Below are 24,131 nucleotides of genomic sequence, written 5' to 3'. Positions count from 1 at the left end.
TGCCGCACAAGAATGGCTGAAGCTAACTTCTTACACTGAATTGCCTCCCACTATGAAGAGCATGAAGCACCCACATTCACAAACATGAATAACCCAACTGAAATGGGATTCATCGCTCAAGCCATCCATACACCAAGGTAATGATGCAACAATATTTTACACTAACCACTTCTCCTGGCAAAAAGAAAATATGAGCTCAAAGCTCCTTCTGTCACTAAGATATAATTTAGTTATGTTTCCGTTTTACAAGGCAAATGTATAACTTCTATCTCTACAAACAATAAGGATCTGTTAGAATATTTCTGTAATGTGTAGTGTTTGGGAACAAAGGAATATTAATGCTGAACCCGCAATCTATCCAATGCCAAAGACTGTATAGCACAAGGAACCACTGATGCACTGAAACCGTAAAAGATCATTTATTTATCACCTCATCCAATGCTTCTCCAGACTGACGCAAATTTTGGAGATTTATGTTATGTATAACATTGCCATTGTCAAAGCTGCAGAGATCGAGAACAATAAAGCCATCATCTTCAAAAGCATTGATATGATGGAATGTACTGAAGGCTTTGCTGTAATACTTGAAGGGAACCATCTGTAAAGGAATATGGAAATGTTTAGATATACGGAAGAGCTATTTGGCTCAAAAACCCAATGACAAAACTAACTTTAAAATTATAAATTTATTCATGAATATGTTTCATTATTGCAGAATACCAAACCACGTTTATTCTACCTTTATCCTTGCTTTGAAAGCATCATAAATTATTAGTCCCAACAATGCATGAAAGGTTGATAAATCATTAATGCGAACTAGCAGATGTTTACAAAACAGAATGACCTTATGACTGTGCAGTTAGTAAACCTGCAGCTTCTTTCTTTGTTAACTGTATGACCCTAGCATCCCATTTTTAGAATCACACATCTTGCACCCCACCACTAAATCAGGCCTGACTGGGATGGTGAATAAAATGTTGTCAACACTTTTCTCATACCTCTTTTCAAGACAGGATTGTTGAGCACATTCAGGGGCATTTTAACTCTCAGAAAGTCGTCAACATGGAAGTTTAAAATTTGATCAGTGCACTCTCTGCTCACTTCCCATTCCACATTCATTTTAATGCCATGGTGTTCTCGGCGAAAATAAATTTCAAGTCTTAACGACCATTGCGCTGCTCTTTTGTGAAAAAGTGACAGACCGAGAGAGAGAGAGGGAGAGAGGTTTAACCTGACGGTCACCACACGTGAAGAGTTTCAAAGGCCGTTGTTTAGCTTAACTATGAGCGGAATGAATTAATTTAAACGTGTGCCAAGAGGACTTTCATGCAATTTTAACTGCTTACTGAGCACAATGGTTGACCATGAATAAGGACATGGGAGAGCTCAAGCCCTAAAATTAAATTATTGACCTTGACATTGAGTCCAGAGGGCTGCAGGGTCCCCAAGTGGAAAATGAGGTCCCCAAGTGGAAAATGCACTGAGATTCACTGGAGCACTGCAACAAGCCTGAGACACAGATGTTTGCAGGATGTTGGTCTTGTTATCAAATAGTCTGCCATTACACAGAGCCCATTGTCAGCCACTAACAGTCCCCATTAACAGCTATTCACCCTTCTAGCCAGATTGTTATCTATTCCTTTGTCTATCCAACTGTCCTCTCTCTGGGCCACATATAGTTTACTCCCTAACCTTCCCCACCCCCACACCCACCCCCAGTCTATCTTCTGTTTAAAAAACATTTTCCGAGCTAACATCAGTTCTGAGGAAGGCTTACTCTACCTGAAATGTTAACTCTGATTTCTCTTCACAGATGTGGCCAGACCTGCTAAGTTTTTCCAGCTATTTCTGATTTTGTTTCTGATTTACAGCATTCACAATTCTTTTTGGTTTTTTTATTCACCATGGATACTACACTCAATGCTACCTGAATGCTCCCAGCTAAGTCCGTTGAGTGAGTTTAAGACTGATATTTGTGAAGCCAGATCTGTTCCTCAAGGCTCAACAACAGCCTGTCACACAGACTACACTGCTCTATCAAATATGGCTTGACTGAGATTAGCTATCTCAGCAAAGACCAGCAATCGAACTGGGATACTTTTTACTTGGATCGCTCATTCTTTAAACGGAGATGTGTATTTGCAACCATCAATTGAGTTCCATGGCCACTTCCTTAATAGTTATGTTTCTCTTACATAATTTGTCAGTATCCAGCCATAACAGCAGCTGAGTGACTTATTCAAAGGCCTGGCCTAATGTTGCTTTTGTTTTAAACACACAGAAAACATGCAATTAATGCTGCTTTTGGTTTAAACATACAGAAAACATGCAAAAGCACAGCGTCTCCTGCCTGCTCAAGCTTTTCCTCCTTCCAGTGGTAAAATACTTAGTCCCTGTGTGCAGCTTCCAGGGTGGATAACAGGATATGTGTGATACATGGCTGTGTAAACTGGGTCATATTTGTTTGGTCACATTGACTAACTTTATCCACAACATAAATAGGCTTGCTTGCTGTTGATCGGGCACACGTGAAATCGCAAAAAAGTTGAAAGGGTCACTTCAAGTAACTGCAAACATTGCAACTTGTGTATTGAAAACAATCTTCAAAGGTAGTGCAGTAATGGCAGCGAATTACCTCTCCTGAATGTTTATTAGCTACATGCATGACAGTGTTGAGTTCTGGCTCCCAGTTTAGTGCATGGTTCAAACTTTTGCCCCTGAACTTGGACGTAAGAATTTTCAGTACATTTATTTTCAGAGGTTGCTCAACAAAGATGATATAGTTCTTGGACATGCCTGTCACGGAAAAAATCATCACCATTAGTATATTTTTATGGAGTCCAATTCATCCATTCATAATTTTACAATTTTTGTATGTGTGAATTTCGTAACCCTAGTAAGAAAGAAAAGAAGCCCCACAAGAGACAGATGACGGTGGTATGCATAAACTGAGGGTCAGCGCATCTCAGGTGGGGGGTGCCTTTCAGAACTTTGTGGTATCCTCAGTCTGGTGAGGGAAGTGAACCTATGTTGGTGGTATTTTGCTAAATCACAAAGTTCGCAAAGAATGGAGACAGATGCAAGGCTCGTCTCAAGCGGCTGTGTGATTCAGGACTCTATGCTCCACAGGCTGTTTCCTGGGACACACGCTGAGACAAACATTGACTACAGCTGGAGGACCATCAACTCAGTGAAAGATGTTCTTTAGTCTGCCTGAAACTTGTTGGTCGTCCAGGACAAAGAGTTGACCTTGACTGAGTGCTGCAGACTGGCACATTCCATGGTCCAGGACCCCAAGCTGAGGGACACACTAAAGTTATGGGAAGGTGCTACCAAGGCTCAGAGGGGGAAGACCACCATCCAAAGTCTTAAGAAGGGTCTATTCAGTTATCAAACCCTCTCAGTACCTCAGACTACATAAATGATGTCTGACATTAGTAAGTAATGCCTTTGGTTTTTGCAGCTGTAAGTCATTCGAAGGGAATATATCATCATCCGAACATTCCTTAGAAATTAATAAAAAGCAAAATAAAGGTACTCCTTTGATAGAGATAACAAGGTGTAGAGCTGGATGAATACAGCAGGCCAAACAGCATCAGAGGAGAAGGAAAGCTGACGTTCCGGGTCTAGACCCTTCTTCAGAAATGGATAGAGTTGTATGTTGTCCTTTGATAGAGTTGTCTGGTTCATTTGGTCTTTGTCGGAGGAAAATTTACAAGTCAAGTCACAATCTATGCTAGTAATAAGTAGTTATGTCAAACCAAAGCTGTGGTAGTAAGAAGGCTTCATGCTGTCCACTGGTGTAATGCCACAAACAATTCTGGCGCCTTCAAGTGTCTCCCCATCATCTGACTTCTGCGGAGGGACTGCAATGATGTTATAGATTGTGCCTATGAAACAAAACATACATATGAAATGACAGGATATTCCATTCGGTCTGGCAATTCTGCTTGGGTTTCAAACCGCATGTGTCACCAAACTCAATTCTGTACACACCCCATAACCTTTATTATTCTTTATTCACCAATGACAATCATTCTTGAAAGAACTATTGAACTGATGTGGTTTGTGATAGAGAATTCATTTTCAAAACACCCTCAGTTTAACAAGATATTTTCCAGTCACACCTTAATTTTTTGCACAATTCTCTTAAACCTCTGGACTTTTGTTATCACATCAGCAATCAGTGCAGCCAACCTATTATCACTTATGTTATCATGACCCCTCATGCAGAACTTTATTGAGTCACCTCTCAGCTCCAGTTAAAAAAAGTCTTTATTTTCTATCTGCTTATCAAATATCTATCAGGTTGTCAAGCACAGGGTTTTCTTATGTTATCAAGATACAATGCTGTTGAAACTTCAACAAAAACAGAAAAATACTGTGGCAACGGGAATATGTCAGAGACTAAGAATTCTGCAGTGAGCACCCATCTGCCCAAGCCTATCCACCATATTAGAGGTTCAAGTCAGGATGAAATACCACTCCCTTGCCTTAGTAGATGCAGTTCCTGCAACACTCAAGAAACTTGACACTATCCAGGGCAAAGCAACTTATTTACTTGGCATGCTGTCGACCACCTTCAACATTTAATCCCTTCACTACCAGTGCACAGTATGTGTCATCTATAAGATGCATTGAAGTGACTCACCAAGGATCCTTAGACAGTACCTTCCAAACCCATGAACAAAAACAAAGTTGCTGGAAAAGCTCAGCAAATCGGGCAGGATCTGTGGAGGAGAAAACAGTTAACGTTTTGGGTCCGGTGACCCTTCCTCAGAACTGATGGCAGCTGGGAAAACGTCATTTTCTATGCTGAAAATAGGGAGGTGGGTGGGGTAGGGAGTAAACGATAAGATAGAGCCCAAAGAGAGAGAAAGATAGTTGGACAGACAAAGGAGATGCTAACGATCAGGCTGTGAGGGTGAGTAGTTGTTAATGGGGACTGTTAGTGACTAACAACAGGGGGTGTGTAATGGCAGGGTATGTGGTAACATGGCCTGTTGTGTGGGGTAGAGGGCTGGGAAATGGGACAGTTTAGGCCCTAAAATTATTGAACTCAATGTTGAGTCCAGAGGGCTGTAGGGTCCCCAAGCAGAAAATGAGGTGCTGTTCCTCCAGCTTGCATTGGGCTTCACTGCAACACAATAGCAAGGCGGAGACGCAGATGTTGGCCAGAGAGCAGAGTGGTGCATTGAAGTGGCAGGCAACAGGTAGTTCAGGGTCTTTTTTGCAAGCAAAACGTAGATGGCCTGCGATTCGTTTCCCCAATGTAGAGGAGACCACATTGTAAGCAGCAAACGCAGTAGACTAGATTCTGGGAAGTTCAGGAGAAGTGTTGCTTCACCTGGAAGGTATGTTCGGGCCCTTGGATAGTGGGGAGGGAGGAGGTAAATGGGCAGGTGTTACACCTTTGCCGGTTACAGGGGAAGGTGCCATAGGGCTGTGGGGAGGTGTTGGGGGTGAAGGAAGCGTGGACCAGGGTGTCCCATAGGGAACAGTCCCTGCAGAAAGTGGACAAGGGAGAGGAGAGGAATATGTGTCTGGTGATGGCATCTTGCTGAGGTGGCAGAACTAGCTTCTGACGATCTTCTGGATGCGGATGCTGGTGGGATGGTAGGTGAGGATAAGGGGAACCCTATCGCTGTTGCAGGAGAGAAGAGAAGGGGTGAGGGCAGAAGTGCAGGAGATGGGTCGGACCCGATTGAAGGCCCTGTCGACATCTCTACCATCTAGAAGGACAGGGCAGTACATACATGGAAACGCCACCATCTGCAAGTTTCCCTTCAAGTCACACACTATCCTGACTTAGAAATAATGTTGCCTTTCTTTACTGTTGCTGAGTCAAATTCCTGGAATTCCCTTCAAAACATTACTCTCAGAATCCCACAGTGCACGGACTAAAGCAGTTCATGGTGTTACCTCACCACCATATTCTCCAGCGGAATTCGGGATTGATATTAAATACTGGCCTAGCTAGTGACATCCACATCACATTGACAAATAAAACGAAATAAAATTTTGATTCCAATAATGGCACAGTATTTAAGTATCCAGTGTGGAACTGAGGAACAGAGAATATTCTACAGCTGTTATATTGTCTAATTTCAATGAAATTAACATGGCAACAACAGTGTCTCATTGATGAAAAAGCAACAAGAGAATGTTTAAGCACTAAAAATGAACAGTTTAAAATTAGAATCTTGAGCAATTTGAGGAGGCACACATGAACTGAAAATCTCACAGAAACAGAATGTCAGTGTTCTGTGATTTTAACACTTACTGTTTCACAGTAAATTGTCAGAATAAGCAGTTTATACGAGAAAATGACCATAATATATGGTGTGAGAATGTTCTGAATGAATGTGAGAATCTACTGTTAAGGCAAATTGCTAGGCACAAGTTTTTGGATGTAATATTCCACCTGAACTTAGTTTAACCAACAGAAATAATTGTGCAGAAACAACAGTCCAATTCTTTCAGCTCTTAATGGGACGTTGGTTGGGTGAAATTTTTGAAAAGAGGCAATCTTTACATGTTAGAATAATTTTATGTTTGACCTGTAGCTGGCTGCATAGGACCAATGCTGAGACAACCTGTGAACAGACAGATAATGTACTGTCCCATAAAATGTAAAATTGCACAATCATAGAACTATATTCAGGCTGTGTCTGGTTAGTCTTTCTAAAGGGCACTTACTGTGCCATCCCAGGAAGGAGAATCATGGATGTTAGTGCGGATCCTACTACACTGTGAACTAACAAGAAGAGTCTGAGTGATAAACGATGCACCGGACTCCCTCTCACAGGAAAATGGGTATCCGACAAAGCTACATAATTGGAATGTGACCAGCTCCAAAGGGATTCCTGTCCATTGTTTGTAGAGATGACATATGGTTTTATGTTGTTACAGGGCAAATTTACCATTTTTTCCATATGAATTGCCCATATTGTAGGTTGTCCCATCAGGATCGTAATGTGGATGGGCTGTTGCTCCATTGACTGCGATAAATTTGGTCCAATCCACCTAGCAACAAAATATGATTTTGGACACAGATGAAGAGCTACCCAGCAATAAAAACATAAATTCACTGATAAAGATCACTTTTATAACAGTAAAGCATTTTGGTTGCTTGTCATGTACTTTTGAATAAATGTACTATGTTTATAATGGAGCAGATTGCTTGCTCTGCCTTAAGTTAACTAAATGGAACATAAAATACAAGGCTCATCTATATACCATTGATATCTGGGCCAGAACCTTTAGACACGTTTGACGGCTCAATCAAATTTCCACATTTGTGACAGCACCTGGGAGAGTAGGGTTTGATTTCCAGGTCATTATAAGACCATAACATAAAGAAGCAGAATTTGGCCATTCAGCCCATTGAATCTGCTTTGCCGATCAATCACAGCTGATATGTTTCTTAATGTTTCTCATTCTCCTGCCTTCTCTCCATAACCCTCGATCCCCTTACCAAACAAGAACCTATCTATCTCTGTCTTAAAGACACTCAATAACTTGGCCTCCACAGCCCTCTGTGACAATGAGTTCCACAGACTAACTAGCCTCTGGCTGAAGAAATCCCTCCTCACTTCAGTCTGAGGCTGTATCCTTAGGTCCTAGTCTCTAATACTAGTGAAAACATCTTTCCCGCATCCACTCTATCCAGGCTTCTCAGTATTTTGCAAATTTCAATCAAACTCCTCCTCATCCCTCTAAACTCCATTGAATACAAACCAAGAATCCTCAACCGCTCCTCATATGCCTAATTCTTCATCCCTATGATCATTCTTATAAACCTCCTTTGGACCCATCTAAAGCTAGCACATCCTTTCTTAGGTAAGGGGCCAAAACTGCTCACAATTTTCCACATTCAGTCTGACCAGAGCCTTATACAGCCTCAGCAGTACATCCCAGCTCTTGTATACTAGTCCTCTTGAAATGAAATTGCATTTGCCTTCCTAACTGCCAACTGAACCTGCAAGTTAACAAAGAAAATTCTGAACACGGACTCTCAAGTCACTTTGTGTTTCAGACAAAAAAGCCTTTTTCAATTTAGAAAACAGTCTTTTCTTCTTGCCCAAGTGCATAGCCTCACAATTTCCCACATTATCTACCCACTCTCTGAGCCTGTCTGCAGCCATCCTAGTGAATTTTAATTACTTCCCAAAAGTGTTCATCAAACAAGAATAGTGTCTGTCTTTCACAAAAAGAGGACCACAGCAAAGAAGCTTCCAGCAAACTAACTTCAACAAAAAGTAAATCTGCACAAGTGCATTGGGTAATCAAAGCACCACAGCCAGTTCTAATATAGCTGAGAATTACCCACATAGTCTAAGGCTTTGATATAAATGTGATAGACATGGTGGAAAAACAGGAAGGGTTGAAAACAATAGATCACCTTTGTTCAATTTAGCACTGAGGTCACATATATGAGTCATAATAGGCACGCTTCACACTTTTAACCAAGGGAGATCAAACACTTTTCATAAATTATATTATGTTTCCTAAGTTTCTGCACTTGACATAATTGTACCAATAACCTGAAAAATAAACAAATATGCAAATCAAAAATACTAACTTTTTGAAGGTTAGGTTTTTACACCCAAGTCGAAGGTTTGTTCTTCACACTTAATCTAATGCAGCAATGAAGTAAAGCTTACCTTTTCTACTGTGTCAAGGGTATTGGGATTCACTTTATGGATAAAATTAGTTTCTGTGGTCGCATAATAATCTCCTTTGTATCGTGCAAAGTTAACACTGGCGTTATCAGTTGCTTCGAAAACAAAATATTTCAAACATTAGTTTTGATCCTCACATAGTTTCAAAGATCAACTGCGTTTCTGAATGCTTGGCACATACTTGGTATTTCAAATTTGCTGATGAATCTTGCGAAAATGTTTTTGCAAGGGTCGGGCATTGCTAAAGTTCCAAACTCAGAAACCATGATACGGTTGTTTGCACTATTGGTCTGATAGGTTTCACTGCGTAGAAACTTGCTCATGTAGGTTACATTACCATCTTCAATTCTGAAGTGATGCATCAAAGCCATACCGTCAAACCAATGAGTGTACCTAAAGAAAGAGAGACCTGACATTTATTAAGTAGTGCTTACTTGTATATTATATAGTTTGATTCATTATTGTTTGTAAATGTATTATAGCATGCATATATGTAAGAAGGCCTGACAGATTGATACATTGTACTAACATACAACAAAGAACTGCAAATCAAAAGCAGAAAATGCAGGAGAAACTCAGCAGATCTGGCAGCATTTGTGGAGAGAGCAACAGAGTTAGCATTTCAAATCCAGCGACCTTTCTTTAGATCCCCTCTGAAGTGGGGTCCCTGGACACAAAACATTAACTCTGTTGATCCAGTACTTTCTGTTTTTATTTGATAGATTTTACACTTTGTTTCCAATCTTTAATAGTCCACCCTGTACACTTTTTGCCAGGAATAACTTTAGATGATGAGTGAAGATAATTTGAATAATATAACTCTGCGACATTGTTCCAATCATTTTTCCTTCATGTCACCTATAGAAGGTGTACCAAACTTTCTATTCTTAGCAGCCGCGCAACTTAATCAAAAACTAAAAGCATCTGGCAAACGGTGGAGAGTGAGCTTGACTCAGTGACACTGGCCAACATCAATAAAGAAGCCTTACCACGGAAAGTATAATTCTGCGCAAATAATGTACTTTCGCTGGAACTTCCATTGTGGATGGCAATGATTCAGATAACAGTGAACTCTCCTGGATACCAACCAATGTCAAGGACTAAAGCAGTTCACGAAGGGCTAGAAGTTAATGATGATATTCGACAACTGCATGGGAAAATGGGCTGGGAAAGTTAATAATGACACTTGACAAGCTGCATGACCTCGAATGGGTCCTGTGAACATTCCTTTATGGGCCGAAGACGACAACTGCAGCTTGTTTATCTGAAGCTGTGTTTTCTGTGCTGGCCAGAAGTTGTGTCTTCTGCAGTTGTTTTTTCTGTGCTTTGTTGTTAGTTACACTGTATAAGAGAGGGAGTTTCATTCCAAGTTGTTGGACTTTGACTCAGATTGGAATCGTGAACGGTGCAAGGAACAAGCTCAGCCTCCAGACCAACCATCAATCGCAGGGTCCCTGACGGGCAGAAGGGGGTGAAGCTTACTGTTTCTTTCTTCTCTTTTTTGTTCACTTAATAAATGTTCCTTTCTTTTCCACCTTTTATTATTACTCAATAAATGTTCATATTTAAGCAAATTGCTGTTGTCCAGCCTTCAGCTAACTACATTTAACCGAATCAGAAAATAACTGCTTAGATACACTCTGTGATCCAAGATAGTTGCGCTCCTGTATAGGAGACAAGTCCACTTGAACCTCAGGAAGAAATCTACACAGCTGAGCCGATAGGCCACGTAATATTCAGAAGGAAAACAGCAGCAGAAAATGCAGGAACTTTAATCATAGGGTTTATGATCTTGTAATGCTATTCACCTTCTCCGGACTAAAAAGGGAATAAATTCGTTGGCATTTAACAATGTCATTGGATTTAAAATGCTAACTCTGTTTCTCTTTTTGCATATGTTGCCAGACCCTGCTGAGTTTCTCCAGCAGTCTCTGTTTTTATTATATTTTATTTCTCCAGCATCTGCAGTACCTTACTTTTATTTAGGGATGAACTGAATTTGAGGAGTCTTATTTCTGATACATCTTTCAATTCATCTAATAAAATTCTTGTTTTCCTTTTTTGCACTCTCACAACTTAATCTTTCTTTCTGTCTCCTGATCTTTCTTTTCTCAATGCGACTTCAAGTTATGTTATTTCCTTCACGTTAATTGCTACATTAAAGGGACTATATAAATGCAAGCTATAGGGTTCTCATGGTGCACTGGTGATATCCCTACCTTTGGGACAGAAGGTCCAGATTAAAGTCTCCCCTACTTTGGAGGTGTGTCTTAATATGTCTGTACAAGTTGATTAAAAATATGCATAACTGCAGTTGTTGCTTTTTAAGACACAGGCTGTGATCCCATGGTTCATGCAAGATTCAAGCTGTCCCATTTTGCTTGTTGTGCCATGACTAATTTGCAATCCTTGGAAGTTGCAACAAATGATTGTCAAAGTCAAATTTGAGAGGAAAACTGTATCCCCCAGAGCACGGTGCAGCAATGGTGGCTCAGTGATTAGCACTACTGCGTCATAGGGCTAGGGGCCTGGGTTCAATCCCACCCTCAGATGACTGTCTGTGTAAAGTTTGCTCATTCTCCCTGAGTCTATGTGGATTTCGTCTCACAATCCAAAAGATGTGCAGACTAGGTGAATTGGCCATGCTAACCTGTACGTAGTGTCTGCAGATGTATAGGTAAGGTGGATTGGGAAATACAGGGTTATAGGGTGGGTCTGGGTGGAAAGCCCTCCACAGGATTAGCGCGCACTTGATGGGCTGAATGGTCTGCTTCAACCCTGTAGGGATCCTATGACACTCTACCACAAAGATAGTAGGAACTGCCGATGCTGGAGAATCTGAGATAACACGGTGTGAAGCTGGATGAACACAGCGGGCCAAGCAGCATCAGAGGAGCAGAAAAGCTTGATGCTTCAGGTCGGGACTTCTGAAGAAGGGTCCCGACCTGATACGTCAAGCTTTCCTGCTCCTCTGATGCTGCTTGGCCCGCTGTGTTCATCCAGCTTCACATACTCTACCACAAGCTGTTTTATTGGGAATGGGAAATGGGAACTCCACTTCAAATGTCTAAGATAGGCTGCAACCAAATGATCTGTTTCATATTTTGGAAATTACGGTTGATAGCTGGAATTAACATAAAAACATTTTAATTAACCTGTCATGACACAATTCTAGGATAATAAAATGTGAGGCTGGATGAACACAGCAGGCCAAGCAGCATCTCAGGAGCACAAAAGCTGACGTTTCGGGCCTAGACCCTTCATCAGAGAGGGGGATGGGGGGAGGGAACTGGAATAAATAGGAAGAGAGGGGGAGGCGGACCGAAGATGGAGAGTAAAGAAGATAGGTGGAGAGGGTGTAGGTGGGGAGGTAGGGAGGGGATAGGTCAGTCCAGGGAAGACGGACAGGTCAAGGAGGTGGGATGAGGTTAGTAGGTAGCGGGGGGTGCGGCTTGGGGTGGGAGGAAGGGATGGGTGAGAGGAAGAACAGGTTAGGGAGGCAGAGACAGGTTGGACTGGTTTTGGGATGCAGTGGGTGGGGGGGAAGAGCTGGGCTGGTTGTGTGGTGCAGTGGGGGGAGGGGACGAACTGGGCTGGTTTAGGGATGCAGTAGGGGAAGGGGAGATTTTGAAACTGGTGAAGTCCACATTGATACCATATGGCTGCAGGGTTCCCAGGCGGAATATGAGTTGCTGTTCCTGCAACCTTCGGGTGGCATCATTGTGGCACTGCAGGAGGCCCATGATGGACATGTCATCAAGAGAATGGGAGGGGGAGTGGAAATGGTTTGCGACTGGGAGGTGCAGTTGTTTGTTGCGAACTGAGCGGAGGTGTTCTGCAAAGCGGTCCCCAAGCCTCCGCTTGGTTTCCCCAATGTAGAGGAAGCCGCACCGGGTACAGTGGATGCAGTATACCACATTGGCAGATGTGCAGGTGAACCTCTGCTTAATGTGGAATGTCATCTTGGGGCCTGGGATGGGGGTGAGGGAGGAGGTGTGGGGACAAGTGTAGCATTTCCTGCGGTTGCAGGGGAAGGTGCCGGGTGTGGTGGGGTTGGAGGGCAGTGTGGAGCGAACAAGGGAGTCACGGAGAGAGTGGTCTCTCCGGAAAGCAGACAGGGGAGGGGATGGAAAAATGTCTTGGGTGGTGGGGTCGGATTGTAAATGGCGGAAGTGTCGGAGGATAATGCGTTGTATCCGGAGGTTGGTAGGGTGGTGTGTGAGAACGAGGGGGATCCTCTTGGGGCGGTTGTGGCGGGGGCGGGGTGTGAATAGAATACACCTCCTCCCACCCACCCTCCTGCAAAAATTCCATCCCCTATTCCCAATTCCTCCGCCTCCGCCGCATCTGCTCCCACGATAAGACATTCCACTCCCGCACATCCCAGATGTCCAAGTTCTTTAAGGTCCGCAACTTTCCCCCCACGGTGATTGAGAACGCCCTTGACCGCGTCTCCCGCATTTCCCACGACACATCCCTCACACCCCGCTCCCGCCACAACCGCCCCAAGAGGATCCCCCTCATTCTCACACACCACCCTACCAACCTCCGGATACAACGCATTATCCTCCGACACTTCCGCCATTTACAATCCGACCCCACCACCCAAGACATTTTTCCATCCCCTCCCCTGTCTGCTTTCCGGAGAGACCACTCTCTCCGTGACTCCCTTGTTCGCTCCACACTGCCCTCCAACCCCACCACACCCGGCACCTTCCCCTGCAACCGCAGGAAATGCTACACTTGTCCCCACACCTCCTCCCTCACCCCCATCCCAGGCCCCAAGATGACATTCCACATTAAGCAGAGGTTCACCTGCACATCTGCCAATGTGGTATACTGCATCCACTGTACCCGGTGCGGCTTCCTCTACATTGGGGAAACCAAGCGGAGGCTTGGGGACCGCTTTGCAGAACACCTCCGCTCAGTTCGCAACAAACAACTGCACCTCCCAGTCGCAAACCATTTCCACTCCCCCTCCCATTCTCTTGATGACATGTCCATCATGGGCCTCCTGCACTGCCACAATGATGCCACCCGAAGGTTGCAGGAACAGCAACTCATATTCCGCCTGGGAACCCTGCAGCCATATGGTATCAATGTGGACTTCACCAGTTTCAAAATCTCCCCTTCCCCTACTGCATCCCTAAACCAGCCCAGTTCATCCCCTCCCCCCACTGCACCACACAACCAGCCCAGCTCTTCCCCCCCACCCACTGCATCCCAAAACCAGTCCAACCTGTCTCTGCCTCCCTAACCGGTTCTTCCTCTCACCCATCCCTTCCTCCCACCCCAAGCCGCACCCCCTGCTACCTACTAACCTCATCCCACCTCCTTGACCTGTCCGTCTTCCCTGGACTGACCTATCCCCTCCCTACCTCCCCACCTACACCCTCTCCACCTATCTTCTTTACTCTCCATCTTCGGTCCGCCTCCCCCTCTCTCCCTATTTATTCCAGTTCCCTCCCCCCATCCCCCTCTCTGATGAAGGGTCTCGGCCCGAAACGTCAGCTTTTGTGCTCCTGAGATGCTGCTTGGCCTGCTGTGTTCATCCAGCCTCACATTTTATTATCTTGGAATCTCCAGCATCTGCAGTTCCCATTATCTATGACACAATTCTAGAACAGGTTTAGGTTGAACCTAGACCTCCAGCCCAGAGGGGGGGGGGGTCATTGGCATCATGCTGTATCCACCTGAACCATCCAGGCTTGTTTGCAGCTGAATACCAACTTAATGCTCATCACTTGAAAACAGTGAACTCCCAAGTGATACACAATTGATCTAAAGTGCAGCAATACAGTAGTATCATTTCAATCAATCTGTTCTCCTATGAAAATGGCTATTGTTACTGCTGTTCAACCCTCTTCAGATCACCCATAGTTCTTTTCTGTAATATCATACATAGAAGGACACACTTACTTGTCATTTCCAAACTCAAATTTTCCAGGTCCATTTCTCAGCAGATTTCCTCTTAACCATTTAGGAATTTCCCCTTTGACTTTCACTGGAATGGGTTCAGGGGTTTCTTCCACAGTCATTAACAGAGGTGCTATACTCTCTAGTCCCTTTCTCCTGTTGTAGTATATGGATTCCTTCTTTACCTTTGGAAAGAGGTGCCTCAGACCTGAAACAAATACACTTCAGAAAGAGTGATCAGAGATAATGGGAACTGCAGATGCTGGAGAATCCAAGAAAGCCAAGTGTGGAGCTGGACAAACACAGCAGGCCAAGCACCATCTCAGCAGCACAAACGCTGACAGTTCGGGCCTAGACCCTTCATCAGAGAGCATCCCAAAACCAGCCCAGCTCGTCCCCTTCCCTCACTGCATCCCAAAACCAGCTCAGCTCTTCCCCTCCCCCCACTGCATCCCAAAACCAGTCCAGCTTGTCCCCGCCTCCCTAACCTGTTCTTCCTTTCACCTATCCCTTCCCACCTCAAGCCGCACCTCCATTTCATACCTAATAACCTCATCCCCTCTCCTTGACCTGTCCGTCTTCCCTGGACTGACCTAACCCCTCTCTACCTCCTCACCTATACTCTCCTCTCCACCTATCTTCTTTTCTCTCCATCTTCGGTCCGCCTCCCCTTCTCTCCCTATTTATTCCAGTTCCCTCTCCCCATTCCCCTCTCTGATCAAGGGTCTAGGCCTGAAACGTCAGCTTTTGTGCTCCTGAGATGCTGCTTGGCCTGCTGTGTTCATCCCGCTCCACACTTTGTTATCTTACTTCAGAGAGAAATTCTTTTATGATACAGTTCTGACATTGACAGTGAACTGTAGTCCTTGTACTGGGCCTTTTCAGCATTTATTCTGCATGACAGTGTGTGCCTGTACAAAATATATTTTGCATTGTAAAATGCTTCAGGAAGCCGCAGTTTAGTCTAAGAAATGCAGGAAGTGAATATTTGACACACCAAATCTTTGCTAGTGCAAGCTCCACTTCAATACCATCTGTTCCAGTCATTTCATTTCCTCATGCCCTTTGTTCATTTTCACCAAGTATTTGCACAGTTTTCTCTTTGTTGTCTGGCTTCCATATTCATTAATGCAATCCATATTCAAATAACACTTTTCGTGAAGAAAATCCAAATAATAGCCTGGATCTTGAGTTGCCTACTTCAATGCAGCTGACAGCAATTTCTTGAGTAATGCACAGTTAATTGCAGAAATCCTAAAGCTAATGCCAATGATTCTATGCATAACCTGTAGGTGCTCAGATGACGTACTTCTGGTTTCAAATCAATTATAAATAACTGAGCAGATGCAAACGTGATTTTTTAATGTTATTAGCATTGAAATTATTTTTCAGATTCCGAGGATTAATGAAGTGAAATTCAAAACATACTTTGTCGGTACAAGAATCATAGATGCCCCTGACTTAACGAGCTTCTGGCTTATGAAAGCTTGTACTTAAAAACAAAGTCCTGTATTACCATTAATTTTAAGTATTTGACATGCAAAAGTTTGGTTGTATGTACAAAAACATATGTTATATTGAACTGTACTGTGTTCCAACTTGCTATAAATAAATTTACAAATATACTCAAGAACAAAGAGTTGCTCATGAAGCCCCCAGTGCAACAAAGAATGACACATACAGAGAAGATTCAAGCAAACCACTGAATGTTCAAAACAAGAAAACGTTCCTGTCCACTCCTTGGACAACATGTCCATCCTGGGCCTCCTCCAGTGCCACAACAATGCCACCTGAAAACTGGAGGAACAGCACCCCATATTCCTCCGGGAGCCCTACAACCCAATGGTCTCAATGTGGACTTTACTAGTTTCAAAATCTCCTCACGCCCGACCTCATCCCAAGACCAGCTCTCCTCCCGTCCCAACGTCTTTGACTTGTCTTTCTCGCACCTATCCACTCTCCCACCTCATTGACTAACCCCCACCCCCACTTCCTAGCTACACTCACCTTCTAGCCTCATCCCCACGTTCTATCCACCTATCTGCTCCACTATCCACCTTCTATCATCGCCTCCCCCTCTATTCATTTCAGAGTCCCCTTCCCTTCCCCCATTTCTGAAGAAGGTTCCAGACCCAAAAAGAGAGCTTTCTTGCTCCTCTGATGCTGCTTGGCCTGCTGTGTTCATCTCGCTTCACACTGTGTAATCTTGAGTGCGTATTAGAATTTGTTTTTTAAATATTAGAACTAAGGACAAAGCTTTTTAATTGTAACAACGTGTACAGCGGCTTGCGTCAGAGCTGAGACTCTGGACGGTAGATGGGTTCGGAGAAAGAGAGGACAGAGATGGTGAGTGCACTCTGTGTGGGGAGGGCATAGCCGCTGTTTAGGGGAAGGGAGAAAGGCCGATTGTGAGGTGTGAGGACAAGCCTGGGTCCGCCCTAGGTATTCCTCCATGTCCACTATAGGTGCTCTAAAGACAGGCATTTCGTGCAAGCCTGTTCCCAGTCGCTGAGTTTCCTTTTCTATTAAAAAAATAGAACAAGCACTGAACTGAAAGCAGAACATTCGAGGAAATATATTCTTCCCGACTTCGCAATAGAACCTGTTTTATTACGTGGAACTTGTCTTCAGGCTAAAATGCACGTATGTATTTTCCGTGATAGACCGGGATAGAAGTAAAACATATTTCATTAAAACCTTATATCACAGCATGCAAATTAAAACTGTCGTTATGGAGATTTCAAAATAAAAGCCTGGGTAATGTTGCCGACATAACAAGGTGTAGAGCTGGATGAACACTGCAGGCCAGGCAGCATCACAGGAGCAGGAAAGCTGACGTTTCGGGTCCTAGACCCTTCTTTAGAAATGGGGGAGGGGAAGAGGGTTCTGAAATAAATAGGGAGAGAGGGGGGCAGATAGAGGAGAAGATAGGTGAAGAGGAGACAGATTAGTCAAAGAGGCAGGATGGAGCCAGTAAAGGTGAGTGTAGGTGGGGAGGTAGGGAGGGGATCGGTCAGTCCAGGGAGGCAGACAGGTCAAGGGGGCGGGATGAGATTAGTAGGTAGGAAATAGTGGTGCAGCTTGAGGTGGGAGGATAGGATATTTGAGAGGAAGGACAGGTTAGGGAGGCAGGGACGAGCTGGGCTGGTTTTGGGATGTGGTAATAGGAGGAGGGGAGATTTTGAAGCTTGTGAAGTCCACGTTGATACCATTGGGCTGCAGGGTTCCCAAGCGGAAAATGAGTTGCTGTTTCTGCAAACTTCAGGTGGCATCGTTGTGGCACAGCAGGAGGGCCAGGATGGACATGTCATTTGCGGAATGGAAGAGGGAGTTGAAGTGATTCATGACTGGGAGATGCAGTTGTTTAGTGCAAACCGAGCGGAGGTGCTTTGCAAAGCGGTCCCCAAACCTCCACTTGGTTTCCCCAATGTAGAGGAGGCCACAACAGCGGATGCAGTATACCACATTAGCAGATGTGCAGGTGAACATCTGCTGGATGTCAAAAGTCTTTTTGGGACTGGGATGGGGTTGATGGGGGAGGTGTAGGGGCCGGTGTAGCACTTCCTGTGGTTGTAGGGAAAAGTGCCGGGTGTGATGGGGCTGGAGGGGAGTGTGTAGTGGACAAGGGAGTCATGGAGAGAGTGGTCCCTCTGGAAAGCAGATGAGGGTGGGGAGGGAAAAATGTTTTTGGTGGTGAGCTGGGATTACAGGTGACGAAGGTGTCAGAGGATGATGCGTTGGATCCGGAGGTTGGTGGGGTGGTATGTGAGGACAAGGGGGATTCTGTTTTAGTTTTTATTGCGCGGAGGGGGTTGTGAGAGATGAGTTGCAGGAAATGTGGGAGACACAGTCGAGGGCGTTCTCGACCACTGAGGAGGGGAAGTTGCGGTCCTTGAAAAACGACATCTGGGATGTTCGGGAGTGGAATGCCTCATCCTGGGAGCAGATGTGGCAGAGGCAAAGGAACTAGGAAAAGGGGATAGTATTTTTGCAGGAAGGTGGGTGGGAGGAGATGTATTCTAGGTAGCTATGGGAGTCAGTGGGCTTGAAATGGATATAGGTTTCTAGGAGGTTGCTGGAGATGGAGACAGAGAGGTCCAGGAAGGAGAGAGAGGTGTCCAAGTGAACTTAAGGTTGGGCTGGAAGGTGTTGGTGTAGTGGATGAACTGTTCGAGCTCCTCTTGGGAGCATGAGGTGACACCGATACAGTCATCAATGTAATGGAGGAAGAGGTGGGGTTTAGGGCCAGCGTAGCTACAGAGAGGGATTGTACCACATAACCTGCAAAGAGGCAGGCATAGCTTGGACCCATGCGGGTGTGCATGGCCAACCCCTTTGTCTGATGGAAGTGGGAGGAATTGAAAGAGAACTTGTTGAGGGTGAGGACGAGTTTGGCTAAGCGGATGAGGGTGTCAGTGGAGGGGGATTGGTCAGGCCTGTGGGACAGGAAGAAGTGGAGGGCCTTTAAGCCATCTGTATGGGGAATGCAGGTGTATAGGGACTGGATGTCCATGGTAAAGACAAGGTGTTGGGAACCGGGGAATTGGAACTTTTGGAGGAGGTGGAGGGTGTGAGTGGTGTCACGCACGTAGGTAGGGAGTTCTTGGACAAAGGGGGAGAAAATGGAGTCAAGATAGGTGGAGATGAGTTCGGTGGGGCAGGAGCAGGTGGAGACAATGAGTCAACCAGGGCAGTCAGTTTTGTGGATTTTGGGAAGGAGATAGAAGCGGGCGGTGTGGGGTTGGGAACGATGAGGCTGGAGGCTGTGGGTGGGAGGTCACCTGAAGTGATGAGGTTGTGGATGGTTTGGGAGATGATGGTTTGGTGTCATGATCAAGGGGGCGGTAGGAGGTGGTGTCGGAGAGTTGGCGCCTGGCCTCGGCAGTGCATAGGTCAGTGCGCTATACTACAACTGCACCTCCCTTGTCCACGGAATTTATAGTGAGGTTGGGATTTTTCCACGTTCTGCGGGGGGAGAGGTTGGAGTGGGTGAGAGGGGTGGAGAGGTTGAGGCAATTGATGTCACAACGGCAGTTGGAGATGAAGAGGTCGAGGGAGGGGAGGAGGGCTTGGGGTGGCGTCCAGAAGGAGGCGGTGCGTTGGAGGTGGGAGAAGGGGTCAGTAGAGGAACGGTTAGGCTCATGGTTGAAGAAGTAAGCGTGGAGGTGGAGGTGGCAGAAAAACTGTTCGACGTCCAGGCGTGAGCAGTATTCGTTGATGTGTGGTGGAGGGGGACAAAGGTGAGCCCTTTACTGAGGACTGACCTCATTTGTTTGGGGTGGGGTCATGATCAACATTTGTTCGGCGAAATGCTCAACTTTTGATGCAACAACGCCCTGTTCTTTGCATCATAATGCTTTAAAATCAAAGCACTTAACAGTATGTGTAATTTGCCTCTGTTGAATTTCTCAACATTTCTCCAGTTAAAAAGGAAACAAATTGTCTTCATTGGTCACTTAAAACGGGAGATTCAATCATGTACTCCCTCTCTGCAATAATTAAAATGAGTGGAATATCAGATTGCTACTGTTGGGGCTCTAAAATCATACTTGCCCGATTTTGATCTTATGAGCTGACCATATTCCAATGGTCACATCTAAGAGACACTCTGTTGAAGGGATTTAGCAGACAGCAAACTTAATAATGCTGCTTGGCCTGCTGTGTTCATCCAGCTCTACACTTTGTTATCTCGGATTCTCCAGTATCTGCAGTTCCTATTATCTCTGAGTCAACTTAATAATTTACTGCTAAATTTGGTTGCTCCATAAAAGCACTATCAGTTCCTACTCTCCTGTACTCAGACTGTTCATTATTTTCAGTAATATGCTAGAAAGCAATCCTGGATTTCTTGTCTGAGTGCAAATTGTCTTCTTAAACCCTTCCCACCTGTCTTCACCATCCACGCCACCAACAACTGAGAAAAGCTCATGGACTTGCTTTGTAATTAAGATTTAATTAAGATCATCTACAACTCTCTAGGGTTGGGAATTCCAAAACTTCACAACATCTCAAAGAAGAAATTTCCCTTTATATCAGACTGAAAAAAAACTATCACTTATTCTGAGGCTCTGCCCTCATGTTCATAATGTTCTGATTCCCTAATGTAATATCTCTATCTTTAGCTCAGTATAAATTCTTCGATTTGGCCCCATTATTTTTCTCCATATAAGAAGTAAATCAAATCGTTCTTTATCATCACCAACACTTTCAAGTTTAAGTGGCTATCTGCAATTACTTATTTACCACCTAATATTTTAATCATCTTTTTCCCTTTTTAATTATCTTAAAACTCAGTTCTCTCACTAGAGTCCATCACATTCCCTGGCAACTGTCTGAAACTGATCCAGACATTTTGAGGACTGGCTATTCTGGTTGACATATAAAACAAGTTTTTATGTATATTGCTAATTAGGTCTCCAATTTCCAATTGCAACAATTTATCTGACTTGCCCCTTGCCTCAGCTTATACGTTGCTGAAACTGTCACCCATGCCTTTGTTTCATCCAGGTTTAGCTATTCTATTGCGCCTCTGCATGATCTCCCCAGTTCTACCCACTGAAAATTCAAGATTATTTAAAACTCTTCTTTTTCAGTTGCACAGTGGTTAGCATTGTTGCCTCACAGCAGTAACCCAGGCTCAATTCCAACCTTTAGCAACTGTCTGTATGGAGTTTGCTTGTTCTCCCTGTGTCTGCATGAGCTTCTTCTGGGTCCTCTGGTTTTCTCCCACAGTCCAAAGATGTGCGGGTTAAGTGGATTGGCCATGATACATTGCCCCATGGTATGTAGGGATGTGCAGGCTAGGTGGATTTGCCATGGCAAAAATGGGGTTTTGGGGGGAGGGTCTGGGTTGGATGCTCTTCCAAGGGTGGGTTAGACTCAATGGGCCAAATGGCATTTGTCTGCATAGTAGCAATTCTGTGATTTAACTCATTGCAAATCCTATTTCTTGTCTCCCTTGCTGATTAAAATCTGTTCCCTGCTAATCTGAACTCTGACTACAAAATTATCTTACTTATTTTCAAATCCTTCCGAGGCCATAATACGCCACCATTTCTATAATCTCCTCTAGTCACACAATACTCTGAGATCTGTACTCGTCTACCTCTGGCATCTTGAGTATTCTCAAATTTTAATTGTCCCAGTGTTTGTGCCGATTTTCAACTACCAAGACCCAAAGCTCTGGAATTACCTCCCCTCACCTCTCTCCCTTCCTAACTCTATTTCTTCATTTAAGATGTTTCTTAATACCAGTGCTCTGATCAAGATTTTCTTGATCTGACCTCAAATTGTGCTCAGCAGTTTAATAAAACTGTAACCCCAAGGAGGTGATGGCCTCGTGGTGTTAACACCAAACTATTAATCCAGAAACTTCAGCTAATTGCTCAGGGAATCTGGGTTCAAATCCTGACGTGGTGGATTCTGGAATTAAGGGTCTAAAATTACTGTAAAACAATTGCTGATGATCAAGAAAACTCCATAATGTCTTTTAGGGAAGGAACCTTCCATCATTAACCTGGTGGGCAATTAGGATTGGGCAATGAATGTTGACCAAGCCACATCCTGTGAGTGAATTTTTAAAAAAAAATGCCTTTTCAGATATTTCATTTCAATAAAAATGCCATATGAATGCATGTTGTTGATATTACATTACATCCAGCTAACCTAGTAGGGATCTATTTAAAATCATATCATCAAGCTTTTATTTTTTTTTACTTCTCATGCAACTAAGTAACCCAAAGCACAAAACATTCTGACATAACAAGGTGTAGAGCTGAACGAACACAGCTGGCCAAGCAGCATCAGAGGAGCAGGAAGGCTGATGTTTTGGGCCTAGACTCTTCTTCAGAAAAGGGTCCTTCTTCTGAAGAAGGATCTAGGCCCGAAACGTCAGCTTTCCTGCTCCTCTGATGCTGCTTGGCCTGCTGTGTTCATCCAGCTCTACACCTTATTATCTCAGATTCTCCAGCATCCGCGGTTTCTACAACTCTGGCACAAAACATTTTCTTGTTTACCGAGTTTCACTTGTATCAAATTTCAGTGCACCAGAATTTACAAAGTTGTTGTTGTATAGATTAACTGTATAAACACTGAAAGAAGACAATAAAACCTCCAAGAACCACAAGTTATTTTTGTACTTAGTTCATAAAAATCAACCTCCACTTTAAAAATAAACCATGTCTAGTTTACCTGGTACACCCCTCCATACCGTAGAAATGACATGCATAAAGCCCTCCATTATAATCCAAAAAAACTGTAGGAACATTTTCCCCATGACAGTTACAATATCCATTCATGAGTTCCTTCGTTTTCGGACAACCAAGTCAATGTTCTCAGTAATTTATTTAAGTTGGATTTTGCTGCAAGTGAGATTTTGAACTGCTAGCAGTAGGACTGTCTCCAGTGAGTCAGAAGCTTATGTAATGGCAATAAAAATGTCAAAATAAAAGTCTCCATGCAGATTCATTTGTTGTTATTGGAGATCATTCTGAGAAGTGCTAATTACATAAGAAGTATGAGCAGGCATAGGCCATCTGGCCCATCAAGCCTGGTCCACCATTGTACAGGCCTCCAAAATGTTCCAGAGATGTAGAGGAAAGGATTGCAAAGATGATTCTGGATAGGAGCGAAAGTAACAGGGTAGTTGTTATGGGGGCTTTAACTTTCCAAATATTGACTGGAGACACTATAGTTCAAGTATAGTTCACTGTAGTTCAAATGTGAGGCTTTGCACTTTGGCAAAAAGAATACAGGCATGGACTATTTTCTAAACAGTGAGAAAATTCATAAAGCAGAAGTACAAAGGGATCTGGGATTGTTGGTCCAGGATTCTCTAAAAGTTAACTTGCAGGTAGAGTTCGTGATTAAGAAAGCGAATGTAATGTTGTTGTTTATCTCTAGAGGGTTGGAATATAAAAGCAGTGATGTGCTTCTGAGACTTTATAAAGCTCTAGATACGCCCCATTTAGAATACTGTGTCCAGTTCTGGGCCCCACAACTCAGGAAGGACATACTGGCGCTGGAGCACGTTCAGTGGAGATTCACACGGATGATCCCTGGAATGGTAGGTTTAATGTACAATGAACGGCTAAGGATCCTGGGATTGCATTCATTGGAGCTTAGAAGGTTGAGGGGGGGATCTAATAGAAACTTACGAGATAATGTATGGCTTAGAAAGGGTGGATGCTGAGAAGTTGTTTCCGTTAGGCGGGGAGACTAGGACCCATGGGCTCAGCCTTAAAATTAGAGGGGGTAAATTTAAAACAGAAATGAGGCGACATTTTTTCAGCCAGAGAGTGGTGGGCTTGTGGAATTCATTGCCACGGAGTGCAGTGGAGGCCGGGACGTTAAATGCCTTCAAGGCAGAGATCGATAAATTCTTGATCTTACAAGGAATCAAGGGCTACAGGGAGAGTGCAGGGAAGTGGAGTTGAAATGCCCATCAGCCATAATTAAATGGCAGAGTGGACTCGATGGGCCAAATGGCCTTACTTCCACTCCTATGTCTTATGGTCTAAGTACTTTAGATCG

The 24,131-nt window shown here is 44.0% G+C and overlaps 1 protein-coding gene across 6 annotated transcripts in view; it reads right to left on the bottom strand.

Moving 5' to 3' along the window:
- LOC125466957 (carotenoid-cleaving dioxygenase, mitochondrial-like) overlaps nt 1-24,131 on the bottom strand; it is a 60,852-nt gene that overhangs the window by 12,712 nt on the left and 24,009 nt on the right. The window contains exons 1-8 of one of the 6 annotated variants that reach the window (XM_048562178.2): nt 22,791-22,994; nt 14,604-14,822; nt 8,866-9,077; nt 8,667-8,779; nt 6,924-7,026; nt 3,762-3,890; nt 2,636-2,796; nt 431-598 (exon numbers count right to left, since the gene is read on the bottom strand). In XM_048562178.2, coding sequence (XP_048418135.1) covers nt 431-598; nt 2,636-2,796; nt 3,762-3,890; nt 6,924-7,026; nt 8,667-8,779; nt 8,866-9,077; nt 14,604-14,822; nt 22,791-22,897 — 1,212 coding nt within the window. In that variant the 5' untranslated portion in view covers nt 22,898-22,994. Of the gene's footprint in view, nt 1-430; nt 599-2,635; nt 2,797-3,761; nt 3,891-6,923; nt 7,027-8,666; nt 8,780-8,865; nt 9,078-9,673; nt 9,965-14,603; nt 14,823-17,214; nt 17,274-22,790; nt 22,995-24,131 lie in introns of those variants that run through there. The other 5 variants (XM_048562180.2, XM_048562183.2, XM_059638946.1 and 2 more) reach the window with 5 other exon arrangements.

Source organism: Stegostoma tigrinum, chromosome 32, assembly GCF_030684315.1.
Source record: "Stegostoma tigrinum isolate sSteTig4 chromosome 32, sSteTig4.hap1, whole genome shotgun sequence".
In the NCBI taxonomy this organism is placed as follows: domain Eukaryota; kingdom Metazoa; phylum Chordata; class Chondrichthyes; order Orectolobiformes; family Stegostomatidae; genus Stegostoma; species Stegostoma tigrinum.
Note: the sequence above shows the minus strand (reverse complement) of the source record. Positions and strands in the feature narration are given on the sequence as shown.